The sequence below is a fragment of the Salarias fasciatus genome, chromosome 5 (assembly GCF_902148845.1).
Source record: "Salarias fasciatus chromosome 5, fSalaFa1.1, whole genome shotgun sequence".
NCBI lineage: Eukaryota > Metazoa > Chordata > Actinopteri > Blenniiformes > Blenniidae > Salarias > Salarias fasciatus.
In genome coordinates this window covers 15,776,213-15,801,789 of record NC_043749.1, presented here as the reverse complement: position 1 = coordinate 15,801,789, position 25,577 = coordinate 15,776,213, and the positions used below count along the sequence as shown (strand labels likewise).

At 41.0% G+C, this 25,577-nt stretch overlaps 1 protein-coding gene across 1 annotated transcript in view; it reads left to right on the top strand.

Moving 5' to 3' along the window:
* The window catches only part of LOC115388224 (receptor-type tyrosine-protein phosphatase gamma-like), a 110,276-nt gene that overhangs the window by 46,060 nt on the left and 38,639 nt on the right, over positions 1–25,577 (top strand). The window contains exons 3-4 of the mRNA XM_030091231.1: positions 12,805–12,984; positions 19,950–20,098. Of these exons, the coding sequence (XP_029947091.1) occupies positions 12,805–12,984; positions 19,950–20,098 (329 nt within the window). The remainder of the gene's footprint in view (positions 1–12,804; positions 12,985–19,949; positions 20,099–25,577) is intronic.

Sequence of the window (25,577 nt, the reverse complement as noted above, 5' to 3'; positions counted from 1 at the left end):
AAAACGTCTTATCATATCAGTCATCGGCCCGCACCAAAGTGAGTGAGTTCCTGTTATATAAAAAAACAATTTGAACTTATATAACTTGGGGTCAGTCAGTGACCTGCGACATCAGCAAAAGGAAGTAGAACTTCAAAATGGCTCTCGAGCTCTTTTATTTTGATCGTAGAGATTGCAGCAGATTAATGATGATCCATTTGATCTGATGATTCACTGAATCTTGTCTGCTTTTTATGTTGCTCTGGCTGCGAGATTACACCGAGGGTGAGGGTAGTTATCTTATCTGAACCCCCTGCCAGCTATCTCCTCCAACAGCTATACCTTTAATCACCTGCCACAGCTGGTGTCTGCAGCGACTCCGAGGCAGCCGATACTGTCGCCGTTCTGTTGAGGGATGGGAGACTGCAACAATGGGTCAAGAATTTATTCTATTTTTTTTTTTTTTTAGATGGGAATGTTTAATAACCTTGTTCTGCAAATAAGGAAGGTGTTTGGAGGGTCGATCCTCTTAAAGTCAAATGCATTTTAGTACTGATCTCCCTCCGGTTGAGTTTCAGCGGCGTTTCATGAAAATACAGGACTGTGAAAATGCTCATAATTAGCCGATTTATAAACTCATTCTCCTGTCATAAAACTGTCAATTGAGAATTTATTTTCTTGGTGCGGGGAAAGAAAAAAAAAAAAACCTGAAACACATGATGCATATTAAATACATAAATGCATTTCCACATACTGCACATCAACTGATATTTAGCTGAAGCATCTGGTACTGGCATCGACCTTAATGATCACTTTGAGCACAGACTGGGCAAAAACTGAAAGTCTGCTCAGTAGTTCATCTGCAGTGTTTGTGTTGACAAGACATCAGCCTGATATGTGCAGACAGCTGGCTTGCTACCGTTAGCTACCCGGCAGGGACAGACTGAATAAAAGAGAATCCAGACACAGTTCGCTCAGCTTCTGTAGTTTCATGTTTTTTAGCCAGAAATAATATCTTGTCAACAGGCGAACAGAGTTCATATCAGGATTCTTCTTTTTTTTTTTTTTACTTTATTTCCAAAGTATATGACCTCAGGTTGTACAACAGTGCTGTCAGACCCTTATTTGCCTTCATTAGAAACTCATGGCAGCATGTTTAGGTAAAAATACACTAACTTAATATTTAAACATGAAAATGTTCAAATGCATATTGGGTTTTTTTTTGTTTGTTTGTTCATTTGTTTTTTTTTTTTTTTTTTTTGCATATGACCTAGTTGAACCTTGCAGCATGTATTTATTACAAACATTGTGTAGGATTCACATTTTCTATTTTATTGTAGCTTCAGTCCAGAGAGGATGTGGACTCTCCTTTATATTGTATGTGTGTACAGTGTGTATAACATAGTGTGTATTATTTATGTTTACGACTGCAGGGCAATCATCGCTAATAATTGCATTTTTAATGACTTTAAATTGTGTATTCTCATTTCAAAACTGCTGCAATATACATAATATGCAAAACCATTTATTTTACCAGTGATTACAAATAATTAGGTATTATAGAGTTCAGTGTTTACATGGACGCATATCTTCTTTTAGATTCTTTTAACTTTCACTTTGGAATTTTAGTTTTTAGTAACAAGTGTCCTTGTTAGCAAGTGTCCACTATAATAGTCGGCTTACCGTTTGTATTTATCCATGTTTTCTTTTAATGTACAGCTTTTGTTCTCTCGTTGGGTTCCTTCCTGTGCTGTAGTGTGGGCGGATATGATTGCATCAATCACGGCCCTGGACCATGGAGACCCTAAGTGTGAGGAAATGAAGAGCCAGCAGTACCCTTATACTATACTTTATATAACAGATTCTCTTTTTCTTCCTTGCTTCAGTTTTTTTTTTCTTTTTTCGTTCTTTGTCACCGTGTCCTCACCTACCCCAGCGATAAGAAACTTAAACTTGGCAGTGGTTATAATAACTTTGATTGTATCACCAGCTAAAGAAGTTTAAAATGAAAATGTGTAGATGAACGTCTGCACCCGTTCTTTACTTTGGCGTCAACTGCAACTTATTTGAGGTTACGGTTCAGGTGGGCTCTACAGCACCCAGCCCAACACGCTCGTTGGTTGAGATGCTGCAAGACGCTGAAAACAAGCCGGTTCTGCCCAACACCCACCTCCAGTGTGTCCCATGGCTTATTCAGTATTGATGGTCAATGTGCAAAGGTGTATTAAAGCATATCAACTTGCCCACTGTGTTTAAAGACAGTTGGGCACTACAGAACTAGTTCTGAGATCAGGACCTGACCAACATTTTTCCCCAAGTCATTCATGCACATCAATGGTGCCAATGTGCTTGGATACCATTGGACATAATCTGGGGTTCATAATTCATACAGGGATGGAGGATCGAATCCACCAAGCTTTGAGGTGGAAACAGCTCAATCATAACTGGCGGAGACAGCTCAGTTGGTAGAGTGGCCCGTCTCCCACTACATTTTATCAGTTGCGAGATGCTCCACCAGCTCTTTGATGGGTACCAGTTATGAAATATACACTCATGACAAATGTGAATTATTCAGTCCCTTCTTTTATTTACATTTTACATTCCAGCAGTTTTAGAATTCGGGTTTATCTCACAGAATTGACAAACATGCCGCGGCTTCCGAGATCGTAAAGAGAACACGGTGTAAAGGCTTCATTTGCAAGTCTGCTTCTCTATTAGATGTGTAAATAAAAACAGCTCGGCTGTTCAGCTCGCATACATGTGATAATAATAATTAAAAAAAAGCATTGGTTTTATATGGCGCTCTCTTCAGCACGCTCAGTCGCTTTACAATTGCATTATTCCTTCACTCCATACTGAACGGTTGTGATTTGCTTGTGTAGTCAGTGTGGTGCGACCACAGGTCAAGGCGAGACGACTAAAGTCGTATCTTAGTAATAAACTAATGTGCACGCTGAAACTAGAGCTGATTCAATAATGTGTGGATGGAGTTGTTTGGAATGAGGTGGCAGAAGTGGAAATGGTTTTGTGTGATGCTGATATATATTGCAGTTTTTCACACTGGCTCATGAAAGGAAAATATTCAGGTTTCACTGCATTGATGTACAAATTCACCTTCTTTGTGAAACTGCCTATTTTTTGGGCAAACCACCTAAGTAATGCTTCTTTAAGGTATTTCATGTTTATTGGAATTTATTTAGAAGAATCTATAAAAGCATTTGGAGCATTTCTTGTTCTTTTTCATGTAGACGCATAAAACTTGATTACAGTGATAAACTGCATGTTACTCCACTCAATAACACGGTGCATCAAATAAAGAGCCAAATCCTTAAAAGCACAAGCCTTTCTAAACCCAGATAAAATCTGTTTTTTGGTCACAAGCTTTGTTAAGCGTTGTGTTTCCACACACCACTTCCATGCTGTAATGGTGCTGTAATGTAGTTCCCAACCTGGGGCGGGGGGGTGTCAATATTGATGTGCACATCACTAAGAAAACCATATTTGCTCTTCCTTGCACAGAGCTGATGGCAGGTTGGAGTGTCAAGGTTGAGAACAACCACCAATATTAAATAAATTGAAAAATCGCCCCAGTTACATTCAGACAAGTGTATCAGTCATGCATGAGCACTTCTTTTTTTTTTTTTTTTGTCATTATAAAAAGTCAGAATTACACTGCTGGTAATCTTTTGGGGAAAAAAAATCAAATGTGTTGGAGGAGGCATTTATTTTAAAATGCTGCAGAGAAACGCAGCTCTCCTACTTGTTGGGGGTGAATTTTCCACTCACTCACTCCTCCCGGCAGAGCAAAACACTGTGGCTCGTATGAACTTTCCCAGGCTCTGTCACTCTAGCTGTTGCGCCCGCGTCGCCCGGGCAGTGTGAATAAAGACGTTATATTTGGTGTACTTTAGCCTGCCTTCACCTCTTTCCTCATCACGGGGCTGACAAGGTCAGATAAATGCACATTTAATTTGGTGAAGTGTAAGTGAAGAGTCAGTCATGCATCGCCCTCTATGTACTCCCACATTGGGCCCCCCCCCAGTGCCACCACCGTGCCCCCCCCCCCCCCCCCCCCCCCCCCCCCCCCCCCCTCTCACAAACTGTACTGATACGTCGACAGCCCATTCCTCCCTATCTCGCTCAGAGGAGTGGATGCTCGGTCAGCGCCGAGGAAGAAAAGGTTTTTAAAAGCTCGGAAGCAGACTCTTCAATTATTTTCTCGTTTCATAATTCCTGGGTTGAAATTATTCACTGTTCTGTATCGCACATTCCCTCACTCCTCTTTGAAGCCGACTGACGCCCACCGAGGGCATTAGAGTTTTTACCTTCACGGTTCACTGATAATTGAGTCGTCTTATGTAGATGGGCCAGTAAAGGAATCTGACAAGAAAACTCCTTTGAAAGTACAGTTTCTGACGAACACAGAATCACACACGCGAGAGATATGAATCTAATTGTTGCAAATGATGATTCTCTTTCATAAACAGCGCTTTCCGCTACCTGAAAGTTTCCTCTATATGTCTCGGTAAGACATCAGTGGCTCAGAGGAGCCTTTTTTTAATTCGTTATATCTCACTTGTTGAACTGTACGTTATCGGCATGAAATAAAGGACAGTCTCCTCAGCTGAACTGTTTTTTAAACACACATTTTACTCTGGTGTAGCGTTATGTAGTTTTGGCAGCATGACCCCATTGAGACTCACGAACAGTCAGGAACCAAAATTGGCTGCCCCAGTTTTGTCAGGACGAGTTTCCTCACTTTGATTGTTGTAACACGCAGTCGCACACAATTACAAATATATTCAGGCTTCTTTACATTCAGGAGTACATAGTCTTCTTTTTTTTCCCTCTCTCTCTCTCTTCTTCTTCTTCCCTCTGCTGCTTTTTCTTTTCAAAAGACCTCATTCTGAATGTCTGGAAATGACGACCAGATTCCCACACGGCGGAGAGAAAAGCGTTGCACTGCGCTCGCCTGCAAAGCAGCAGTGAATCCCAGCAATGGCAGTAAATTGTAGATGGCTCCTGCTTTGCTTATGCTCAGTGCCGTGGGAGTCCGTATCTTTATTGTTAAACATTCACAAACCAACGTCGTTCACTAAACTTGATCTTCTTCTTCTCTCTCTCTCTCTCTCTCTCTCTCGCTCTCTCTCCTTTCGCTCAGTTGATTCAGCGGCGCTCTGAGCTTTCTCCCTCTCCTTCGTCACATCCAAGCCATTAGGTCAGCGAGCTGCCGGGAAGCATGTAAAGAGATCTGCATGACACAGACAGTGGGAGGAGGGGATAAAGTGTGTCTGTGTGTTTTGTGTGAAGGAACTCCAGCGTCGCACTTTGCTGCAGATAGGGCTGTAATATGCTCACGTGGCGACAGACTAGTGCCTCGGAGTCGCCACGCTGGGGTTTATTTAAAGTATATAAGCCTTGAAAATGTCTCCGTATATAGAGGGAATGGAAGGCCCTATACCGTGTGCACAGAAACCTATAACATTTTGAACTGATGCATGAATCTGAAGTCTCTCAGTGATGAAAACGCTCGTCGTATTTTTGAAGCACGGCGCTCGAGTTACATTTCTTTCATTTATGAGAGGCAGATGAGGAAATGTATGCTGGCAGTGGATCTCTGTAAGGGCATCTTTGGTCCATTTAGTCTGTTCATCACTTTATTCCAGACTGAAGCGTCTCAGTATTCTCCTTGTATTTAGTATAATTACTGTATACCTGCAGAAATAATGATATTCATGTTGGTCTTGTCTATGCTCTTAGTAGTCTTAGCACTAATTGGCGCATTTTTTTTTCTCCCAAGGACAACTGCATACCGACTCGCCAAATGGTGCGTCATTCTTTCAAATGTAAATTGTTCAGTGGCGCATATGTTGAAGAGGTTTTCAAGTTAGTTTCAAAAAGATTCACTTTTGTTCAACCAGTTGACCTCTTCTGGTTTAAAATTAGATATTCTTATGACTGAAAATTCCCTTCGAATATCATCTGATCAATGTGTGATGGGTGAAGGGAGGGTGCGCCCTGGACGGAGTGCTGGATCATCACAGAGACTCAGAATCACCAGTTGGCCTCAAATGTGTTTTTTAACTGTGAGAGGAGTACAGAGGATCTGGAGAAAAAATCCATGCAAAAAGAGAAAACATGCATAATCCATACAGAATGGCTTCCAGGCTCAACCCGGACTTAAACCGGGAACATTCTCACTCTGTAGCAGAATCCGATCTGCTACACCACTGTACTGAAACTGAAAGTTCTTTCTTAAAATCAATAGGTGAAAAACACTTGTTAGAATAGCCTAATGATGTTTACTTAATATTTCACTTGTTCTACCTTTTAATTACTGAATCGTCAACACCGAAAAGAAAAGGGGACCTTTTAAATTTTACAGCTGTTCACAATTTCTATCACAGATGAATTTGTGTTTAAAGACCCTTTAGCGTCTGGCTCAAGTTACAGCATCATTTAATGAGATCATTTTAAAAGTATGACATGTCAGTGTAAACTATTTAATTAGATTATAATGCAAATGGTACATGAAGTCACTTTGTACTAAAGTTTGGAAGTTATTGCATTAGAGCATTTTGCAGATATCAGTTTGTCCTAATAACTTTAGGTTTATACATGCTGTTTTTTTACGTATGCTGCCAGACATGTCCCAATATAATTATTGCTGTTGGTTTGAACTTTTTCCAGAAACCAACAGTTTCTAACTTGTGTGTTTTTACTCAGCTTATTACTGATTACACTGGAGATGAAAACTGCATTTCGCTGCACTCGGACTGGTGCAGGTTCAATCAAGGAATCTGTTTTATGCCACTTTCTCTGGAGTGTTGATTTTTCTCTGAAAGCAACTTTTTAATCTGGATGAAGTGAACACTCGAACGCCGTGGCCTGTTCTTGCGCACGTTGCCGCACAGGTCGTCCGTTTCGACATTGTAGCAGCCTTGAGCTCATCGTTCGTCTAACCTCGACATTTAATACTCCCCAGTGCCGCGGCGTGTGCGTCTCCAGTGTTACCCGCTTATTGAAATCGACAGCGGGGATGTTGTTCAAAATGTTATCCGATGCTACTGCGCTCTCTGAAGGCATTGTACGACAGGCGCGCGGCTCTGATCGCGGTTACCGCTCCTCCCTCTATACAGCCGGTGTGACCTCTCCCTGCACCGACGCCGTGCCTGCTGTCTGCCGCCCAGGATCTGTTGTCTGTGCCCCTCATACATATGGACTCATCATGGTAGATTTTTGCAAGTGCTACTGTGCCAATTCTGGGAGGTTTGCCAGCCGGCGTGCGGCACGCACAGTTTCACTGCGAGGGACAAAACGGAAATGACAAGGCAATCGCCATTCTGTCAGCATTACCATGGTAGCGCAGGCACGGCTGTTTATCCCAAGGTTAATGGGATGACGCCTGGAACTGAAAGTGCCAGATTGAGAGAAACATGTGCCTGTTTTACTTAAAAGAAGTAGATAGCGGAGAGCGGTGTCACGTCACACAGAGGTGAGCGTGGAGCAGGTTGGATTAACAGAATGAATAATAAAAAAAAAAAAAACCCCTGTGCTACAACCTCACCCATCCGTCTTCTAACATGGGCTGTGAATAACCTAATGGAAATACAACTGCATTTCTGTGAAAGCCTGATGCGGGTGTGAGGATTTTTTTTTTCTTTTTTTCCTTTTTAAATCATCAAACCTGTCTTCCCATTGATCAAAATGCATCAGAGTGTGAAAACACTGAAAATCTTAGGTAAAAATTCATAAGATGAGGCTGAATGTGATCCAAGAGGCTAAATCTTAGCGTCACTGGTGAGGTACTCTGTCAGCTATGAATATTGAAAAGCAAAAAATATGCCTATGAATATATTAGCGTCTAATCTGAAGGAATCTATATGGTGTGAACTGTACGTCTCTCATTATGCTTTGCACAGATTGCTGTGTACCACTTTTCTTTTCCCTTTTTTTTTTTTTTTTACGTGTTGGCTGTGCTAATGACTATTGTACACTCTTTGCACAAATGCATAATGAAAATCCACAAATGAGCCACTTGTCATTCATCTTCTGCAACCGCGAGCCTCCTACTGTAAACAGCTGACCAGATGAATCAGTCTATACTATTTGTTTCGATGCGTCCTTCCTGGAATTTATGTTTTCCACCGGCATAAAAACACACATCTGACTCCCATTGTTGGCAAATTAAATCTGTTCCAAAGCAATCACATCATTACAGGGCTTAGCAATTACAGCATAAATGACAACTAACAGCAGCGGTATAATTCAGCCATACCAACACAGAGATCCAAATAAAGTAATCATCGCTAATCTTTGGGTTGAAATAGGCATCGAGGATATTTTATTTTTTTCAGTTTTTATTGTGACCCTGCTTGGATTTGCCTTTAAATACACTAAACAGAGTGGGAAGATGGGCTGCCCCTTACAGCTACTGAACAACTATACACCTTTTTCCCATGGATAATGAGCCTAACCCTTCTTGTTCTAGCACGATGTTTTAATTCCAAAATACCTGGTGAATCTTTTTTATGTCCTTGGCGACTGTCAAAACGTGGGTTTTGTTATTATAATTAGTGTCCATGACTCTCACGATGTTTTTTTTTTTTTTTTATTCCCCAAATGAGTTGGTTTCAGTGAACCAAAGCATCCATGTGTTTCTTTTTGTGATGAATGAACTTATATTTGATGAGCTGTAGCTTTATTTATTTATTTATTTATTTTTTGCCTTTGGACTCAGACATGTATACAAGCCGTACTTAATCGTGCATTTACTGAGAAGTAAACTGTAAGTCATAAATAAATGAGTCGCGCTATCCAATAACCGAGTCTCTTTCTCCGAGCCGTGTGCTCGGTTTAAGTATGCCATGTTTCATACGTTCGTCGTCGTCGGAACAAGCATGTATTTTTAGATTTCTTCACCTCAACCTCACAGAGACCCTGGGCTACAGTGGGAAAGGCTTAACTATCCAGATTATAGTCATTCTGATGGATTGCATTGAGACAGATTAATTGACTGCTGTGCAACCCTCACTTATCTGATTTTAGCGCTGCTCCTCCCTTTCTGTTCTTTAAAGGCAAAATTTTCTCTGTGCCAGTAAATGGGGATGTAATGTGTTTTTAAATGGAAGATTGGCAAAGGATGGCACGTTTTCACACTCTGTTGCACTTGGAATTAAAGTGACCAAAGAAACATGTTATTGTCGTGTCATATCATGTACTTATAATGCAATGAAGTCACATATTTCCCTGTTTTCACGTCTGTAAGCAGTAGCTCCAAGCTTACCTTTCTTTTTGTAACTTCGCAGGTATTCTGAATTCTGTCAGATTGTGTGAAACCTTATATACCGCATGTCTGAGAAATATTTGAAGTGGTTCTTATAGTTCCCCACAATTCACTAAAGGCGAGAAGGAAAAAGCAAGAAAATGAGCTTTGTAATTGCCCACTAGAGAACCAGAATAGTTTTCAGTATTTTTTTTCTCCCTGGTAACCCACATAGCACACTTTGTTGGTGAGAGAAATGGTAAATGTTCAAAGCAGCTGGAGGCATTGTGCTTCTGACTGCCCTGCCAAAGAGAATATACATTCTCTGCAAACACAAATGGGATAGGAGTAAGTCATAACCAGCCGAACAACTGCCTCAAAAGTGAACTGCTTTCCCAGTAGCGTCCCCCACAATGGAGATGATATGTGGGTAACCCAACACATTATTTCAGTCAAGCCTCCAGTGTTTGCTGGCAAAATATTTCGAGGCAAAGACCTAGAAATTATTAGTTCTGTGTGGATAGGCATGAAAAGTGACGCGCTTTTGTTTGTCTCGCGAGTGCCATGAGGTTGACTGAGATTGGATTCAGACGCAGAAATTTTAGACACAAAATTATTTTGGTGCCGTCTGCAGCAGAATGCTTTGGCTGTTTTTCCTGCTTTTAACTGTTTTAAAATATATAAATTTACCAGCAAGAGAACGTCGTGTTACAGCAGGACATGGCGTCAGTTAGGACAGCGAGGTCGGGACTCTGACGAATGGCAACATTTCCTCAAGTCGTCAGGGATTTTCAGAATTGTAAGGGTTTTCTAGACAGCATTGAAGATACAGATTACACCCAACTAAATTTCACCAGACGTATCCTCCATTTCAAGTGTACAGAAGAACGGATGCGTTTATGAACCTTGCGAAAAGACAAAAGGCGTCCTTCATAGCGGCATCGTTCAATCAACAACTAATCTGGCAGCTCTTGCATGTTTTGTATGTCTCTCCCATCTCCAACCTACATGCATAACGATTATCACATCATTTACAGTAAATGCGAACAGCTACATTGATATTAATGAGCTCAATGCTCTTTCTCTGGCAACTAATTTTCAACTGACACTCACATTTCCCAGTACAAAGGTATCATGTGCAGAACTGCTCCATTTGATCACCTGTACCGTTTATGTTGAAATGCAGATAATATGAAAGCACAGTCAATTGAAAACATAACTTATTGCAGTTAAATCAGTACTTTGTGATATTGTGTTGCACATTTGCATGAAAATTGGAGTATATTGTACAGCCCAGATTTAAAATGAGTCATTTGTTACAAGATGGGAGACGTTTACTGGTGGGGGCATTCATAGATCAGGCTTCATATACTTATCTTCAAAACGACTTGAGAAAAGCCAAGCAGCATGACAGCCGTGCTGTAGGCCCTGGTTTGGGTTCTAGTTGTGGTGTGGTTATGAAGCCTGTGCCTCAGAGGTAGCCGCTGCGCTGCCTTCGGGCACTCGGTTGCCTGCAGGGACTTTGTGCGTAGCGCTCAGGGCATGTTCTAAAAATAGCGCCCAGCACAAACAACACGACTTGAAATGGTGAGGGTTATTGACTTTATAAAATATGTCATATCCTATGTTTTGTTTTTATTTTTTCAATCTGCTCAATCTGCAATAATAATTCAAAATCTTACCTTAAAAAATATCTTTGAAAGAATTAGTATTTTCTATGCTTGAAGGCCCAGTGGACAGGTTGTCACCTGGCTCGCCTGGTTAAATGTTGAAATGAAGCCTTCCTGTAACATCGTAGTCATCCTGCTTAAACCGATTTGCTGCGGCAGCCCTCTTAAAGCAAGCAGGCGAAAAGACACTTCTGGTTATCATTGGGGTGAACCGTGCACTGTAATTATTCATAAAGTTTGCCATAAATAGCGGTTTGTATCGCCTCATACTCTTGAAGTAGATCTCAAGTCTCAAAAAGGTTGATGACCCCAGCTGGAGTTGCTTCTGTTTAACTTCCTTATTGTTTCTATTTTCCATTTTTCTTTTCTTTTGTTTTTTTTTTTCCACTCTCTGAAACAGAGGGCCTTTAATATCGTAGCGGCAAGGCTTTTACATTTGAGTCTGTTTCATTGTTAGGATAAAAAAAAAATTAACTCATTAAGCTTTCTTCTTTGGATCGTGATTTGTGCATTTCAAGTGATTTCTATCAGAATAAGACATGCATTTCTTACTTTTTAATGATCTTCAAATAGATACAAAGCAAGATATACTGGGTGGATTAAAATTTCTCTAGAAGTTAAAACAAAAGCCTGAACACTTTAGACATGATTAACATTTTCTTCATTCGTATAAATCTTTTCTCTCTTGTGATTGACTTGCAGCTTTCACTTGCGTATTAGTGTATTAGTGTGTGACTCATAATGAGCTCTATTTCACTGTATAGGATGTTGGGGTTGTTCTGCGACAGACGTATCAGTTTAAGTCCGCAGTCATGACTGACGGGCCTAATCCTGCTTGCTAATGCCGTCATTAGTTCGAAATGCAGCTCAAATCCATTCTCGCGTTCCCATGTGATCCAGACGTCTTAAGCCTGAAATCTTACAGGTGGTTTTAGCAGAAAATTTATCTTCATTTTCAGAATTTCAGGATTTTACGACACATTTTGCCCTTGTAGGGCTGAAGGATTCTAATTCTTTGGAAAGCCTGCAAAAACAATTTTTGTGTTTATGCTTGACATATTTTAATGGCCGTCTTCCGGATAACGTGGTAATATATTAAATATTCAGTGGGGGGGGGGAAATCCTGAGTTGTTGTGGCTTTTTGAGTGACTTGAGCACAGTGTGTTTGACTGCAAGGTGTTTATACATAGCGAGACATAAAGCTACCCTTGATCCAGGGTGTTTTCGCAAAGGGAACTTCTCATATCTTTTTCATGAGCCAGGAGCAAAGTTGCCCTATATCTGTAGGGAATAGGATCATGAATATTGTGTTAACCCAGAAAAGTTAAAATCCATGCATGCTTCCTTGTTCCCCTGATCCCTCGGCTTTTGTTGTTGCATTGGCCAATTGTACCCGGGAAGAGATCAAGGGGACCCCTGTCGGTTGTGGATTATTCCTTTGTAGGAGCGCCACTGTAGGGGATAGGGGATTAAAAGAGCAGACAGTGGATGAGGATTCTTGGGAAAGTTGGTGTGCAGCAGCCATTGCAAATGAATGGCTACGTGGAGCATTTTCTCTTGAATAGTCTATTTGTTGTATTTCTCATTGTTTTTGAATCATGGTAGGAGGCAGTGATGCACGTTAATGCCATCCCTGCTTTGGGCTTCCTTTGAGTCGCTGTGACTGCGAGGGAGTACGCCTCATGTTGATATTTATATCATCTATGGACAACTAAGACTGGAGCCGGCTTGTACTGAGGTGATGAATTTATTTTGTGAGCGTGTTCCCCCGGCCGCGGTGGGATTTAGAGGGCAGAGCACTTGTTTTTGGCTGCTCTGTGAATTGTTTGAGCCGAGTGCAGGTGATATCTGGGTATCGGTCTTACATCTTTTTGTCTTGTGTCTCTACAGGAAGCCACGGACCTCGGGGCTGGGCAGCCTTATTCCCAGAATGTGCTGCGAAGAACCAATCACCTGTGGATATTGCAGACGAACAAGCCCTGGTTTCAGAGGAGTACCAGGAGCTGGTGCTCGACAAGTTCAACATGGAGTCCTCGAACCAAACAACCATGAAAAACACTGGAAAGACAGGTTTGCGGGATTTCTTTTGTCGAGACCAACAAGCCCAATTAAGACACAACAATAGCACAGTGATGACAAAACTCCAAATTTCAACTCATTGGCCCGTTAACGACTTTCAGTCAATAATATTTTCAAGTCTTACCACGATGAAAAAGTGGCTTGCAGTATAACAACGTGATGATACAATGCAGCTTGAGATAACCGCAGCTTTAATACATTTTCCCCTCTCGTTATATCAGACGTTTGCAGGCAGTGCCGCAATTATCCAGTACGGGAAAGAATCATCAGGAATTGTGCCAGTATTGGATTTGCAGGATTTATGTATCACTGTGATGAAGCTCTCTACTTTTTTCAGATATTTGATTCACTCAATTAACCAGAAAGCAAACATCCCACGTGGTCACGCAAATCTATAAACGGTTAGTTCCCTCGTCCACAAATAATTATTTGAACGACATTGGGACGTAATGTACGATCGATGCGTCCACATGCAATTTCATTGATCGGGGATAATTTAATGTGAGTGTTCTAAGTGCAGCTACAGGCTGTGACGGTGACAACTCTTATTGTGACGACAACTTCCAATCTGCATGTGCTGCTACTAAAACCACATGTGTCAGTGATGTCCTGATCAGATGGGCAGTATTAGATTGAGCCTGATATCAGTGCTTCCCAATTGATCGGCAGATTGAACCGACCGACTCGGACAGTCTTATTTTATGGCAGCTGCCGTAAACTGAGCAACATTTGTGGCAAAAGCGGCTCTTAAACAAACCAACCTGTAACCGCGTTTCCAGCGCAGCAGCTCAAAAATCAGCAGTGTGGAAAGAGCTTATATGTGTGTGTCCTTCCATCTCGGCAACATATTCTGGACACCAGTGCATCAGAGCTGAACTACAAACTACGTGACAGCACTACAAATGGTCACTATTAGTTTCATTAAAAACATCTGGAGCGTCTGATGTTCAGCCCACGTCACTACTGAGCCACACTGCACACTGCCGGACACTTTTCAGTTAAATCGAGCAGTGTTTCCTGGATTTTATAGAGCCAAGGATGAGAATGAGACCATCCAAGTCACGATGAATAGTTAGGAAATGAACAGGGTTGTGTCCTTTTGTTTGCAAATGGAGAAAATAAACTTGCTGGTCAAATACCAAGAAGATATAAGCCTCAGATTTTAAAAGAAAATTATGTGTATAAGCTGATCAAGGCGTCTGATTACTGCTACATCCTACAGCTACTGTTATTGCAACAATTCTCATAACACAGCTGTAGCTACAGCTAATACTGCTCCTGCTGCAAATACTATTACCGCTACCATAATCTTAATAGTAATGATATGAATGAATGATATAAATGAGCTTTGCTCAGAGTACTAAATAAAACACCAAGGTTATCGAAAATGCTAATTTAAAAAAGTAAATAGACAAACAGTACAAAAAATAATTTAAAAAAAATTAGGTAATCAAACGGCTCAGGGATCTAATAAAAATCACATCTTCACTGTTGAAATTTAAAAAAAAATATTTTAAGCTTTCCTATGTAGCAATTTCATGAAGTAGTTTTGATTCTGTCGTAATTTTTTTTGTTTCTCCTTTTGTCGTGGCTGTTGTCGGTGTCGCCCGGCCCTCTCCCAGCAGTCTGTCTATGTGCAGCTTTGTTTACAGAAGCTCACTCGATTAACTGCTAATTCAAACCATTGGCACCAACTTTTTTTTTCATGTGGACTGTTGGTGTGAAAACCATGACCTTAATTGATCTCTTTGCTTTTGGCACCGTTTCTCTCTGGGAGTAGTGTCATCTTTTTGCGTTTGATCATAATGAGAGTTGTTAGCCTCCATGACAACCAAGGCCGCTGCCACAGCTGAGCAACGCTGCGGGCTGCTTATTTACAAAGATGGAACTAACACGACCGGCTGTAATTTCGTGCACATAGAGTACAGAGGGAGTTTTGGATTGCAAAGCGCTGCAAAAATGAGAGGAAATGGAACTACATTACCACAAAATATTGCAACACAAAGGCCACCTACAAAAGGCCAATTTAATATTCAGCAAACTCAACTCAGCACATTGTGAATTTTATTTATTATGAGTTTGTCCTGAATGGGAAGTGCTTTTAAATTTATAGTTGTTTTGTAGAGTTTAGATTGAAAATCTCCAATAGTTAAAATATACTTTTTTCTTTTTCTTTCTTTTTTCTATTAAAAAAATGGCAAATCCACGAAATAACCATGGATACATCGCCACTGCCTGCAAAGTATCTTGTTCTAATGGTTGCAACATCTTATCAACAAAACAGGGTGAGAATCAATGCATAAACTGTAATCGACCTTGTCACGGCGATGTCAGCCCTTTTAAATTTTTTTTCAGGAGTTGGCAGTATTTCACAACAAAACCCATCCTTCATGATCTCAGAAGAGTGTTTTCAAAAACTTTTGGACGCAAGCAAGTCTGGCCTTCAGTTCTGCAGCGTTTTGTGTTATTTTTTTTTTTTCTCCAGTCTTCAATATTTTGCCTTTTCATTTCATTCACACATCTTTTCTTGTGCATCTTTTGTTTTTCATTTGTATCCAAGTTTTATGTCTGAAGCAACAAAGCGCCCGAGCCCATTGAGTGTCACTGTGTTGTGTTCACCCAGCTGTGGCTGTCACGTTTCTCTTTATGCCTGCTACATGACCTTCTGGCTTTAAGCGCCAAATATCCTGTATTTTCTACCAGTTTAAGAGCCATATTTACAGTTTTGTTCCTCTAATATATAACATTTCCGCATGCGTATTTATTTAAGTTTCACATCTGTAATCCAACTGGTAATTCTGGGTGTTTAAAAATGTTTTGTCCCCAGCCTGAAGCTGTTGTGCGGTTTGACTTACCTTGTCATTTTCGCTGTTTGGTGCCAAGCTGCTAATGTGCAACAGATTTTTAAAGCTTTGCCACAGGAGATAGCGGCGTACCGATGCTGAAAACTGCAATGAAAGAACGACAACGGTTAAGTTGCAGGCCAGACAGCCAAACAATAAGCTTTCACTTTGCCAAAAGCACAATTAAAGAATCGGCCGATTCGCATAATAGTGTAGAGTCATCAGAGTGAGTCCTTCCACATTCCCACATGTTGCTTGGATTTCAACACACGCAAAATTTAAGCGCTTTTTACGTCAGAGGCTGCTAACGTCAGATCGCTCACTTCCTCCACAAAGGGCCTTTAACATCCCTCACCCTATTTAGAAGTCAATGTTGTAATTAAGAACTGAGTGAATGGATCTTAAAGTTCATTGCGATTGATTTCATGACGTCCCCTTGTGCCTTGACCCGCTTTGCGATCCGGCTGATTGGCTGCCATTCAAGCGGCATTCCTCAACAAAAAACATTTCTCTGTAAAAATTTCAAACAAGCCTCCACCAAATTCATTGGGAATCGGACGGCCCCAGAGACATTTGCACTGATCAAGGATTTACTTTCACCCTCACTCCCTTTCTTTCACAGGCTGTGATTCAAGGTCTTTTTGGCTTAGCTTCTAATTCCTCCTCTGCTGTTGGAGGGTTCAAACACACCCAGGGCAGCATTTCTAATGAAACTCCCAAGGCCAGCCAGCATCCCCGTTTCTTGGCTTTTCTTGCGTTGCATGCAGGATTACACTGTTTCAACAACAGCAGTAACTGGGATTTATTGTCATCTCTGTAAATGTTTCACACGTTTGGAGAGGCGATGCACAATTATTACAGAGTTATTTACCTTCGCAGGCCAGTTTTCCCTTTGACCTGACGTTTTCAGCCTCGGATGTCTCATCGTGTCTCCTCCTTCCTGCTTTTGGGCCTTCAGCTTAAGCAGACCAGCACAGGAACATCAGTATGGTTGGCAGATTCTTTCTTGCCTCCTGACAGAGGCTCAGCTCATCCCTCATCCAGTGAGGTCCTCCTCTCTTCACATCTTCTCTCATATTTCCTTTCCTCCGAGTGTCGCACTCGGCTTTGTCCCCTCCTGTCCATCGGCTTGAGTGTTTGAGTTCCTTCGGTTTTATTTATTCTCTTTGGACAACTTGTTCATCTTGTTATCTGTTTACCGACAATCTGTGCTTGTTTGCTCACACACTCCTCATCCTCGTTTGCTTTTGTGATATGATTAAAAGTGGGCTGTCCTTATTCGTAGGCTGGCTAAATCCTCCAGTAACGGGAGGGATCAGCCGACAGAGCACCAGGTCTAATCTTGCTAATGATGCCAAATGTAGATGTGGCAAAGGGTTGGAGATGCATTAGCATATAACCACGGCGGAGGGATATTTATCAGCCTTGTCGTGGCGTTTCAAATGTCACGGCAGATGAACACAGCTTAAACTTACCCTGGATGAAGACAGCTGAGTGCATCAACAAGCAGACAGGCCTTTTTAGGTGAATCCAAATTGCTGCTGGCACAAGAAGACCTAATAAGAGCAGTGATGTCTTTGACTTGAGGGGGAGGATTACACGATGCACTATAGGATGTGATGTTTGGCTGGAGCTCGGCTGCAGGCAGAGTGGGAGCCCCAGTTCCCATTTTTCAGACGTAAAAATGTCCTTCAAAGTACAGTGTTCATCATTATCGATGATAGTCTTTTGGCTGCGGCCGTTGCATGGTTCACAGCAAGTCATTGCAGCTTGCACCGTGGATTTTTAGATATTTTTTTCACGCTGAATGAGTTCCCTTCTGCAGTCATGACTCTTAACGTCCCCAAGGTCAAGACTTAGCCCAGTGTGCCACTAGGAGGGAAACACTTTTTTATTTATTTATTTATTTATTTTCACATTTGAGTCTCTATTATGGCTTTTGATAGTCTCCACTCCTTAAAGACCGAGATCATCACATTCAGTTATTTGAATGTGGGGTTGTTAAGTTGACTGATTGCATCCGTAGTTCAGGTTAAGATACAACATCCCTCACACAGAGGGACTGTTTTCTTACTGCTTAATTTTTTTGGGGGATTTCAGAAAGCTGTTAGGCAGTTTCAGATATAATTGGAGAAAGAAATCTGCATTAAATGTGTCTGGGAACGTAACTGCAGCCCGATTAAAATCCTAGCAGAAGCAGCAGGCTCACAGGGAAAGCTGCCATTCCACTGAACCAGCAAAATCATTATGAAATTCTCAAAATTCAAATTTAGTGCGAATGCGAGATAAAAACAGAAGCCATCAATATTCAGAGGAGGTCCTCTTGGAAGTAAAACCAGCTAATTTCCACATGAAATTCATAATGTAGACACATTAGCCTAGCACCGTGTAATTTCACAGCTCAAGGGTCTGAAAAGTTCCCTTACACTTAGTTATTGAGCAATCAGTGAAAACGTCTCCAGGAAAGCATGCAGGCAAACACTTCATATGTGTATTTACTCACAATCTCTTGCAATCATCGATAGATGGATAGATATTGTTTATAATCCCATAGGTGGGTGTGTGTGTGTGGGTGAGTACTGCATGAGTCTTTACAAGACATTGTAAGTTATTGTAGCCTCACTCAAAATACTAAAGATCTTCTTTAATTCTGCTGAAAAATGTGAAACCCTCACATTTGCAGAGGCTGTCCGTTATGTTGTATGACAAAACGCCTCGTATTCTGCAGAAGCAGCACCAACTTTTTACAGCCTTGTTAAAAAAAAAAAATAAAATAAAATGCCAACACGTGGAGGACGATCACAAAGAGTATGAATGTTTCTATCTCTTTCAAAAGATTGAAGGAAGATGGTGGCTTTGACAGAACCCGTTTCACTGTGTAGCTTTTCACAATCCCACCAATCGACCGTCGGAGACAGTGGAGACTTGTTTTTACTCTTTCTGAAGGCCACGCCGTTGGTTCCAGTGTGGGTCGATACAGACTTTGCATTCAGCCATTTCTGAAATCAGCACCCATTAAAAGCCTGAAGAAGCAAATATCATGGCGATTCTGTCTTCTGTAGCCATTAAAATGTTGCAAAGAATAGTTGACTAAAGAAATCGTGTTTCACCATTTTCTGGGTTAGTATTATATCAGGTCTGCGATTCAGTAGTTGTGAATCTCAATATTAACATAAATGTGGGGGAAAGGGAACAGTGTTGATATTTCTTATGCATAAAAACAAGTCAAAGCTACTCTGTTGTCATTGTGAAGGGTGAGCTGGGAGTCTCGTGTTATGCAACTTCCCAAGGCTTTTTCAGATTTTATTCCTACACTGTCGCTTGTCCTGGTTTCTGTCTGGAGGAAGAAGAAGAAGAAGAAAAAAAAGCCTTTTTCGCATCTCTGACCTCCCTCCCTTTTAGCTGGCATTGCTCTTGTTGGCCAGCGTCCAGAAAACCTCTCTTTTAGCAGTGCCGCATCAAGAGTTTGTAATTTGACACCAGCCTAATTGCATGGCTGGCTGCGGCGGACCTGATGCAGACCCGTGTGAAGATCTGACATTACACCGTGCAAACTGGGTCCGTACCAAACGTTCACGTCAGCCTGAAGGGCGGCGTTTCCTCACAAGACACCCTCAATCTCAGGTTTTCTGAAACCCGAGGTGCATTTTCTGCGAACAGTCTGCAGTGAAATGTTTTGTATTTAACAGAAGATACAAAAGAGCACAAGTGGTCCCCTTTAAAGAGTTAGTCCAAGGTTGTTCAGCTTGAGATTTTTTTTTTTTTTTGAAGTAAAGATGGCTGATTCATATCTGAAGCATGTAGACATTTCAGAATCAACACATCAGTGACAACATTCAGATTATTTTTGATATACAAACTAAAAAACACACAATTCCATGACTGAAATAGACAATTCCACAACAGTTACATGAAGACACGCGTGATTTTAGATCATAAAATGAAGTTGTGTTCTTATGTGTAAAGAAATAATGAGCAGACCTGAGCTTCTGGAGGCTAGTCTTTGATCAGTGATCTCATTTTACCTCCTTTGCATGAGTTTCCTTCTTAATTTGATACCGACCTTTTTTTTTTTTTCTTCTTCTTCTTTCTTTACCCTCCCCCCGTCTCCAGTTGCCGTCCTTCTGAAGGATGACTACTTCGTGAGAGGTGCTGGACTGCCAGGGCGCTTTAAGGCTGAGAAGATGGAGTTCCACTGGGGCCAGAGTAATGGATCAGCAGGCTCTGAGCACAGCATAAATGGCAGGAAGTTTCCTGTGGAGGTAAAACGTCCCTGTTGCGAACATACAATGTGACAAATGTGCAGGTCGTCGAATGTCCTGCTGAATTGTTCATGAAGTGTTTAGACCACGATCCTTCGTGAACGGTTAGAGTCATGGCTGTGACTTTTAATTTAGATATTAAACGCCACAGCAGAAAACATTTGTGTTTGAAGTCAGTTGAACACATTTGAAAATTTTCACTTAATTTGAAAAAAAAAAATGGGTGTTTTTAGACATTTCCCTGCACATTTCGAATTATCATATAAGCTCAGTGTTGCCACTTGGGAAATGAAGAAATATACGGTCTGGTTTTTTTTGACCCAAACAATCATCAACACTAAAATCTACATCTACAGTCTTCGACTATCGGCATTGAAGCTTTTGACTTACACGCTGCTACTGGAGCTGCTTCCAGAGAAGAAAACTGAACTTTAACATTCAATTCATCGCACAAGGTTGATGGTGTGCCTGACACCAATTGAATGCCGCACAAGCAGCAAAAAGCCTCAACCACGTTCCTTTAAACATGGGGTTCAAATCTTAGGCATGTCAGTAAAGCGGCTGTGCCTGGAGTGGCTTTGTTTTTTTTTTCGACATGAATCATATAGGCATTAAAGCTACCTCGATGCTTATCTGAAAACCGCCTTCAACATTCCACTCATATTTCAGCCGCTCTGGTTAAGAAAGAGCTTATACATTTTTTTATTTAATTCAATATTTCACATTATGTTAACTTTTTTTTTTTTTTTTTGAAGTCTTAAACCAAGGATTCAGTCCTTGTGTATATATCATACAGATAAGACCAGTTGGTTAGATAATGTGGCAGCATTTTCGGAAAAGAAAAAGGTTTCTGGTGACCTTTGATTTTTAATGAATGAATGAATGAGTTTTTGTGCCAGTTTCAGGTGTCTTGCCTCCTGGTTACACATCTGGTTAAGTATCGACTCTCGCCGGACGAAGGCTTAGTTTTATTTTTCTGCTGCACTAAGTATAGAAAGAAAGATTCACATTCTTTGAATTAGAAATGAGGTGTCTATTAGATCAAACAAGTCAAGACTAAAGCGTACAGCCAATATTTAAGAAATCCATCTTTAAATGATCTTTTTTTTTTTAAGCTTTCTGATGGCACAAGAAATTCCCGGCAATGAGTTATCACGACGTTTGGCCACAAAAATCAGAGTAATTGATACTAATGACAAAAAATAAACTCTACTTGACTCCAGAAAGAAGCCCAGCAGAGGCTAGTTAAAAGCATAATAAGATTTATTTATTTTTTTTTAAGAAATATCTTCTTTTGATATGAAACTTGTTCAATAAAACACCAGAAACTTAAAATATTCAGATTGAGCCAAGTTAAACTAAGGCAAAATTGAGAGTATCCTCGCTCATGTTGAATACCCAGGTCAAATATACACCGACAAAACAATTTTAAAAATTAAAGTGAGCCGTGCGCAACCCGAGAGATTTAAAAGCTGATTGTCATGTTTGTGTGCACAGCCAGACTGCCAGACAACCCCGCCTTTTGTTTTTTATTTTTCACTTTCAAGTTAATTTACTTACAAACAAGCTCATTCAGACATTGGTGAGATAATTCCCCCGGATGACGTAATGCGCGACTGTCTCGGTTTGTCTTATTGGACCCAAATGTAAAGTGAAACAGGGCTTTTGTCTCAAAGCAGGACTGCGGATTTTCAAAGACGTTGGAATTTTTCAGGCAACGTCGGTCTTATAAAAAAGAATTCAAGCCGTATTATCGAACCGGCCTGAAAGAAGAGAGAACAGACTGTGAGCAATAAAGGAAAGCTACAAAAATCATCACCTCCACTCTTGTTACAGAGATATAAAAGGGTATGAAGTCTGCAATCCTTCTGTATTATTTATTCTGGCTCATGGATTAAAGCAGAACGCGCAGTCTTTCTGCGCTGTGCAGAGAATGAGTTATTAGCGCTTTTCAATTTTTTATCATTTATGATGCCATTTTTCTATTCATTATCTAAATTGAATTTGCGGATGTAGCTTACTTTTTATATTTGTGGAGTTTATAGAGACAAAAAAAAAAAAATTGGTTTGGACCTCCCTTTCCTCCTGATCTCAAATTGTTGATAATTAGTTTAAATTGAACGGCGTATGGAAACGGGGAGTAGCTGTTGCTGTGCCTCTGTGTCCTATCCATCTCCGAACGCAGCGAGAGTCCTCCTCTTGTTTGTTTCTCGGCCCTCCTCTTTGGAGTCCTCTCTGCAGGCGCGGCTTTTGATGCTGAATGGCTGAGTAATTAGATTTATTTTTTGCCACATCATTTTGTGCTCAGCGTAGTGTTAAAGGGCAGCAGATTATATACAGCCATTATAAAGCTGTTGTGCATATGGCTCCTTTGATGGTGCGCCTCTAAATAAGACGACGGCATTCACTTTAATGGCTAATTTGGACAGCTGTTGGTGGGGGGGGGGGGGGGGGGGGGGGGGAATAAAAGCTGAGAGAACAAGAAAATTATGCCCTCCGGTTATATAATGTATAGATGTGAAATATAGATGTGTAGCTTTGCGTGTGCATTCTCGACGAAAGCTTTTTGCATTGACTCCTTTGTCAAAAGGACGTTGAATCAAACGCCGGCGTGCCTAATGGGGAGTTTTTTTTACATAAATAAGCAACATAATACAGACTCACCAGGGGACGTGTGGGAACAGTACACAGTCGCTCATTCCATTATTAAAAGAAATAATTTGTAGGGAAGAAAAACACAAACACATGGCCACGGAGAGCAAAAACAAAACACGCACACAGTGACGCAAATCTATACGGGAGGAGAATACAAATGTGGCTCGTGGATTTGCTGTTATGCATTCAGCCACCATGAGCCGAATAACACATGCTACATGCGGGAGCGTCATAAAACCAGGTGGCTGAGCAGTTTCTATAAATCGGTAAATGTGAGGGTCAAATTTAGTGATTTGATCACTAATTTGATGTGTGAATCATTAGAAGAAACAAGTTGGAGGTGAACAGAATCGGAAAAGTTATCAGGAAAAAAAGGGCGTAACTGATGGTAGAAATGTTACAATCTGATGTGGCTGCGGTCAGTAATGACTTATTTTGATGCAAAAGACATTGTCATTCATTCTTCGTACAAGCGAGTCAAAAACATGCAGCCCAGACAGGACTGACCTGACCCTCGCTTTATTAAAACCTGAGGGGAAACCAGGCCCAACAAAAGCCACACATGGCAATAGAGCAGTCACATAAAAATGCACAGTTAACAGTTGCATTTCCCACAGGAAGTGCATAAAGGGAATTTCTTCCACATTTGATCAAAAGGTACTTCCTGTTAACCATATATGCACATGGTGCAGCACAGAGTGGGAGGCCTGCTTTTCAGAAATTATTCTGTGTTATCAATAAGTCAGCCCGCATATATCAAACATGATGAATTATTTCACACTGTGAACCAGAAGGTAAAAGAGTGAAATCAGATGATGAATGGTTGAAGGGGAATATGGTTGTGTAGGATATAGCCTTTAGCCATTTGACTGCTCCATCCTGTAAGACGTGCCATTTTCATTTTTCATATTTATGACTTGGCACAATTTGATGTATTTCGGATTATATCGAATCTGACACGGTGTCTGCAGCACAACTCTGCGCGTTGTGTGTAAATGTTTGTGCAACGGCGCACCCGGTGAACTTCAGCCGCGTAGACCGGCTTTTGTTTTTGTGTATATGTTTTGTTTTTTAAGGCTTGAGTAGCCTGACCTTGGAGGCTGAGCTCCAGGGCTTATTTGTCTCTGCTAAACAGAGACCGTTTTCCAATCTGCTGCCTAATTATCTCTCCACACCGAATGAGTCACAATCAGCCCTGCGTTGCATATAACATCCCACATAAAGCGTTTACGCCTACAGTGGGAGGAATTATTTTAATCCCACCTGCCTAGACACAAGTATAGTATACATATCAGTAAAACGTTGGAAAAAGACATATTCAAATTCAATGAGCTGTGTTATGGAGTACATCTGGCTTTGTAACATGATTGCGTGAGGAAAGACGGGAACCCGGTGGGCTGTTCGACCGGTGGCTCCCGAGCTTGACATTAATCTAGCCATGGTCTTTTTCATGGGAGTGAAGTGGAGAAATCGATAGATGGACCACCTGTTCGCTCAAACAGCGCAATGAAAAATGAAACTGTGGATTTTTTTTTTTTTTTTTTTTTTTCTCCCGCGGGGTACCACGGGGAGATCTTTCCTAATAATTTATTAGGGTGTCACCGAGGTTAGATTAATTATACATGGATTACAAATCACACCTTGGAAGGCTATGCGTTTGCGCAAAGCACTCGAGATGTATGAATGTATGAAGTGTCGAGGCGCGCATACACAAAAAGAGCGAGGCGTCGCTCGCACTGGAGACCTTGACTGAGTAAATGAGCTGAGGTCGATGCCCATACGTTTGCGCCCATCCAGATAACCCATCCAAATAAAAAAACACACTACAAATATAAAAAAAAATTCTTAAAACACTTGTATAAAATGAAATAAAACATGTTAAAAAAACAGGTGTTTACTTACTGATGATGACATCCAGTGAAGGATGCTGGGAAGTGATGGAGTTTCCAGCCGCTAAGACTCCTGCCCGGTTTACTGCAACCGTCCGTCTCGGTATCCGAATCCAGAAATCATCATTGGTGAAGATGTTCAGATCATCCGCTTGTATTTACTGGACAAAGCAGCGCATGCCGTTAAAGCAAATGAAACAATGTGCATTCATGGCGTCTGCCTAGCAACAGCCACAACCACACTAATACATGGTCAAGATGATACAAATGTGGGTTTCTTCTTTTCCATATAAGAAGCTGTAGAAACGCTGGAGTGAGCAGACTCCTATATTTGATTACGTCGACAGGTCTGCGGTGCCGTTACACTGTAAACATCTATTCAGAGCAGTTCAATGTTGGGTCAATGTGAAAATCATGTTGTTGTGGATGTTCTGCGCTCTGTTGCTCCAGTGTCAAAAGAACATGCAGGATATTGACTGGTATGAATCTCCATCCTTTGATAATGTCAGATGTTCTGCGTCTCATCTGTAATGTGACTATTTAGGGTTTTTTTTTTTTTTTTTCCAGTTCAATAACACCTGCCGTAGAAAGTGTGATGCTTTATTCTTGTAGAAAATCAGGGTGCTTTGCTCTTTTGTAGCTGCGTAAGTGAAAAGATGGAGTAATGATTTTGGGTAATTCAGCTGCATAAAAGGAAAGAATTACCTTTAAAAGAAAGGAGAAATACATTTGTGTGGCTGTGATAAAATCTCTGCTCACACAAACTCATTTCTCGCAGTCTTCTTGTCTTGCCTTGATAGCTTGCTGTCTTGGGAAATCATGCCAAACATGACTTTGTTTTTCACCTGTTTGTGCTTAAGTGGAACTTGGGAATGCAGAGCAGCTTTCAGCGCTTTGTATTCGCTCTCACTTTGTGCCAGAGAATGGGAGAAAAA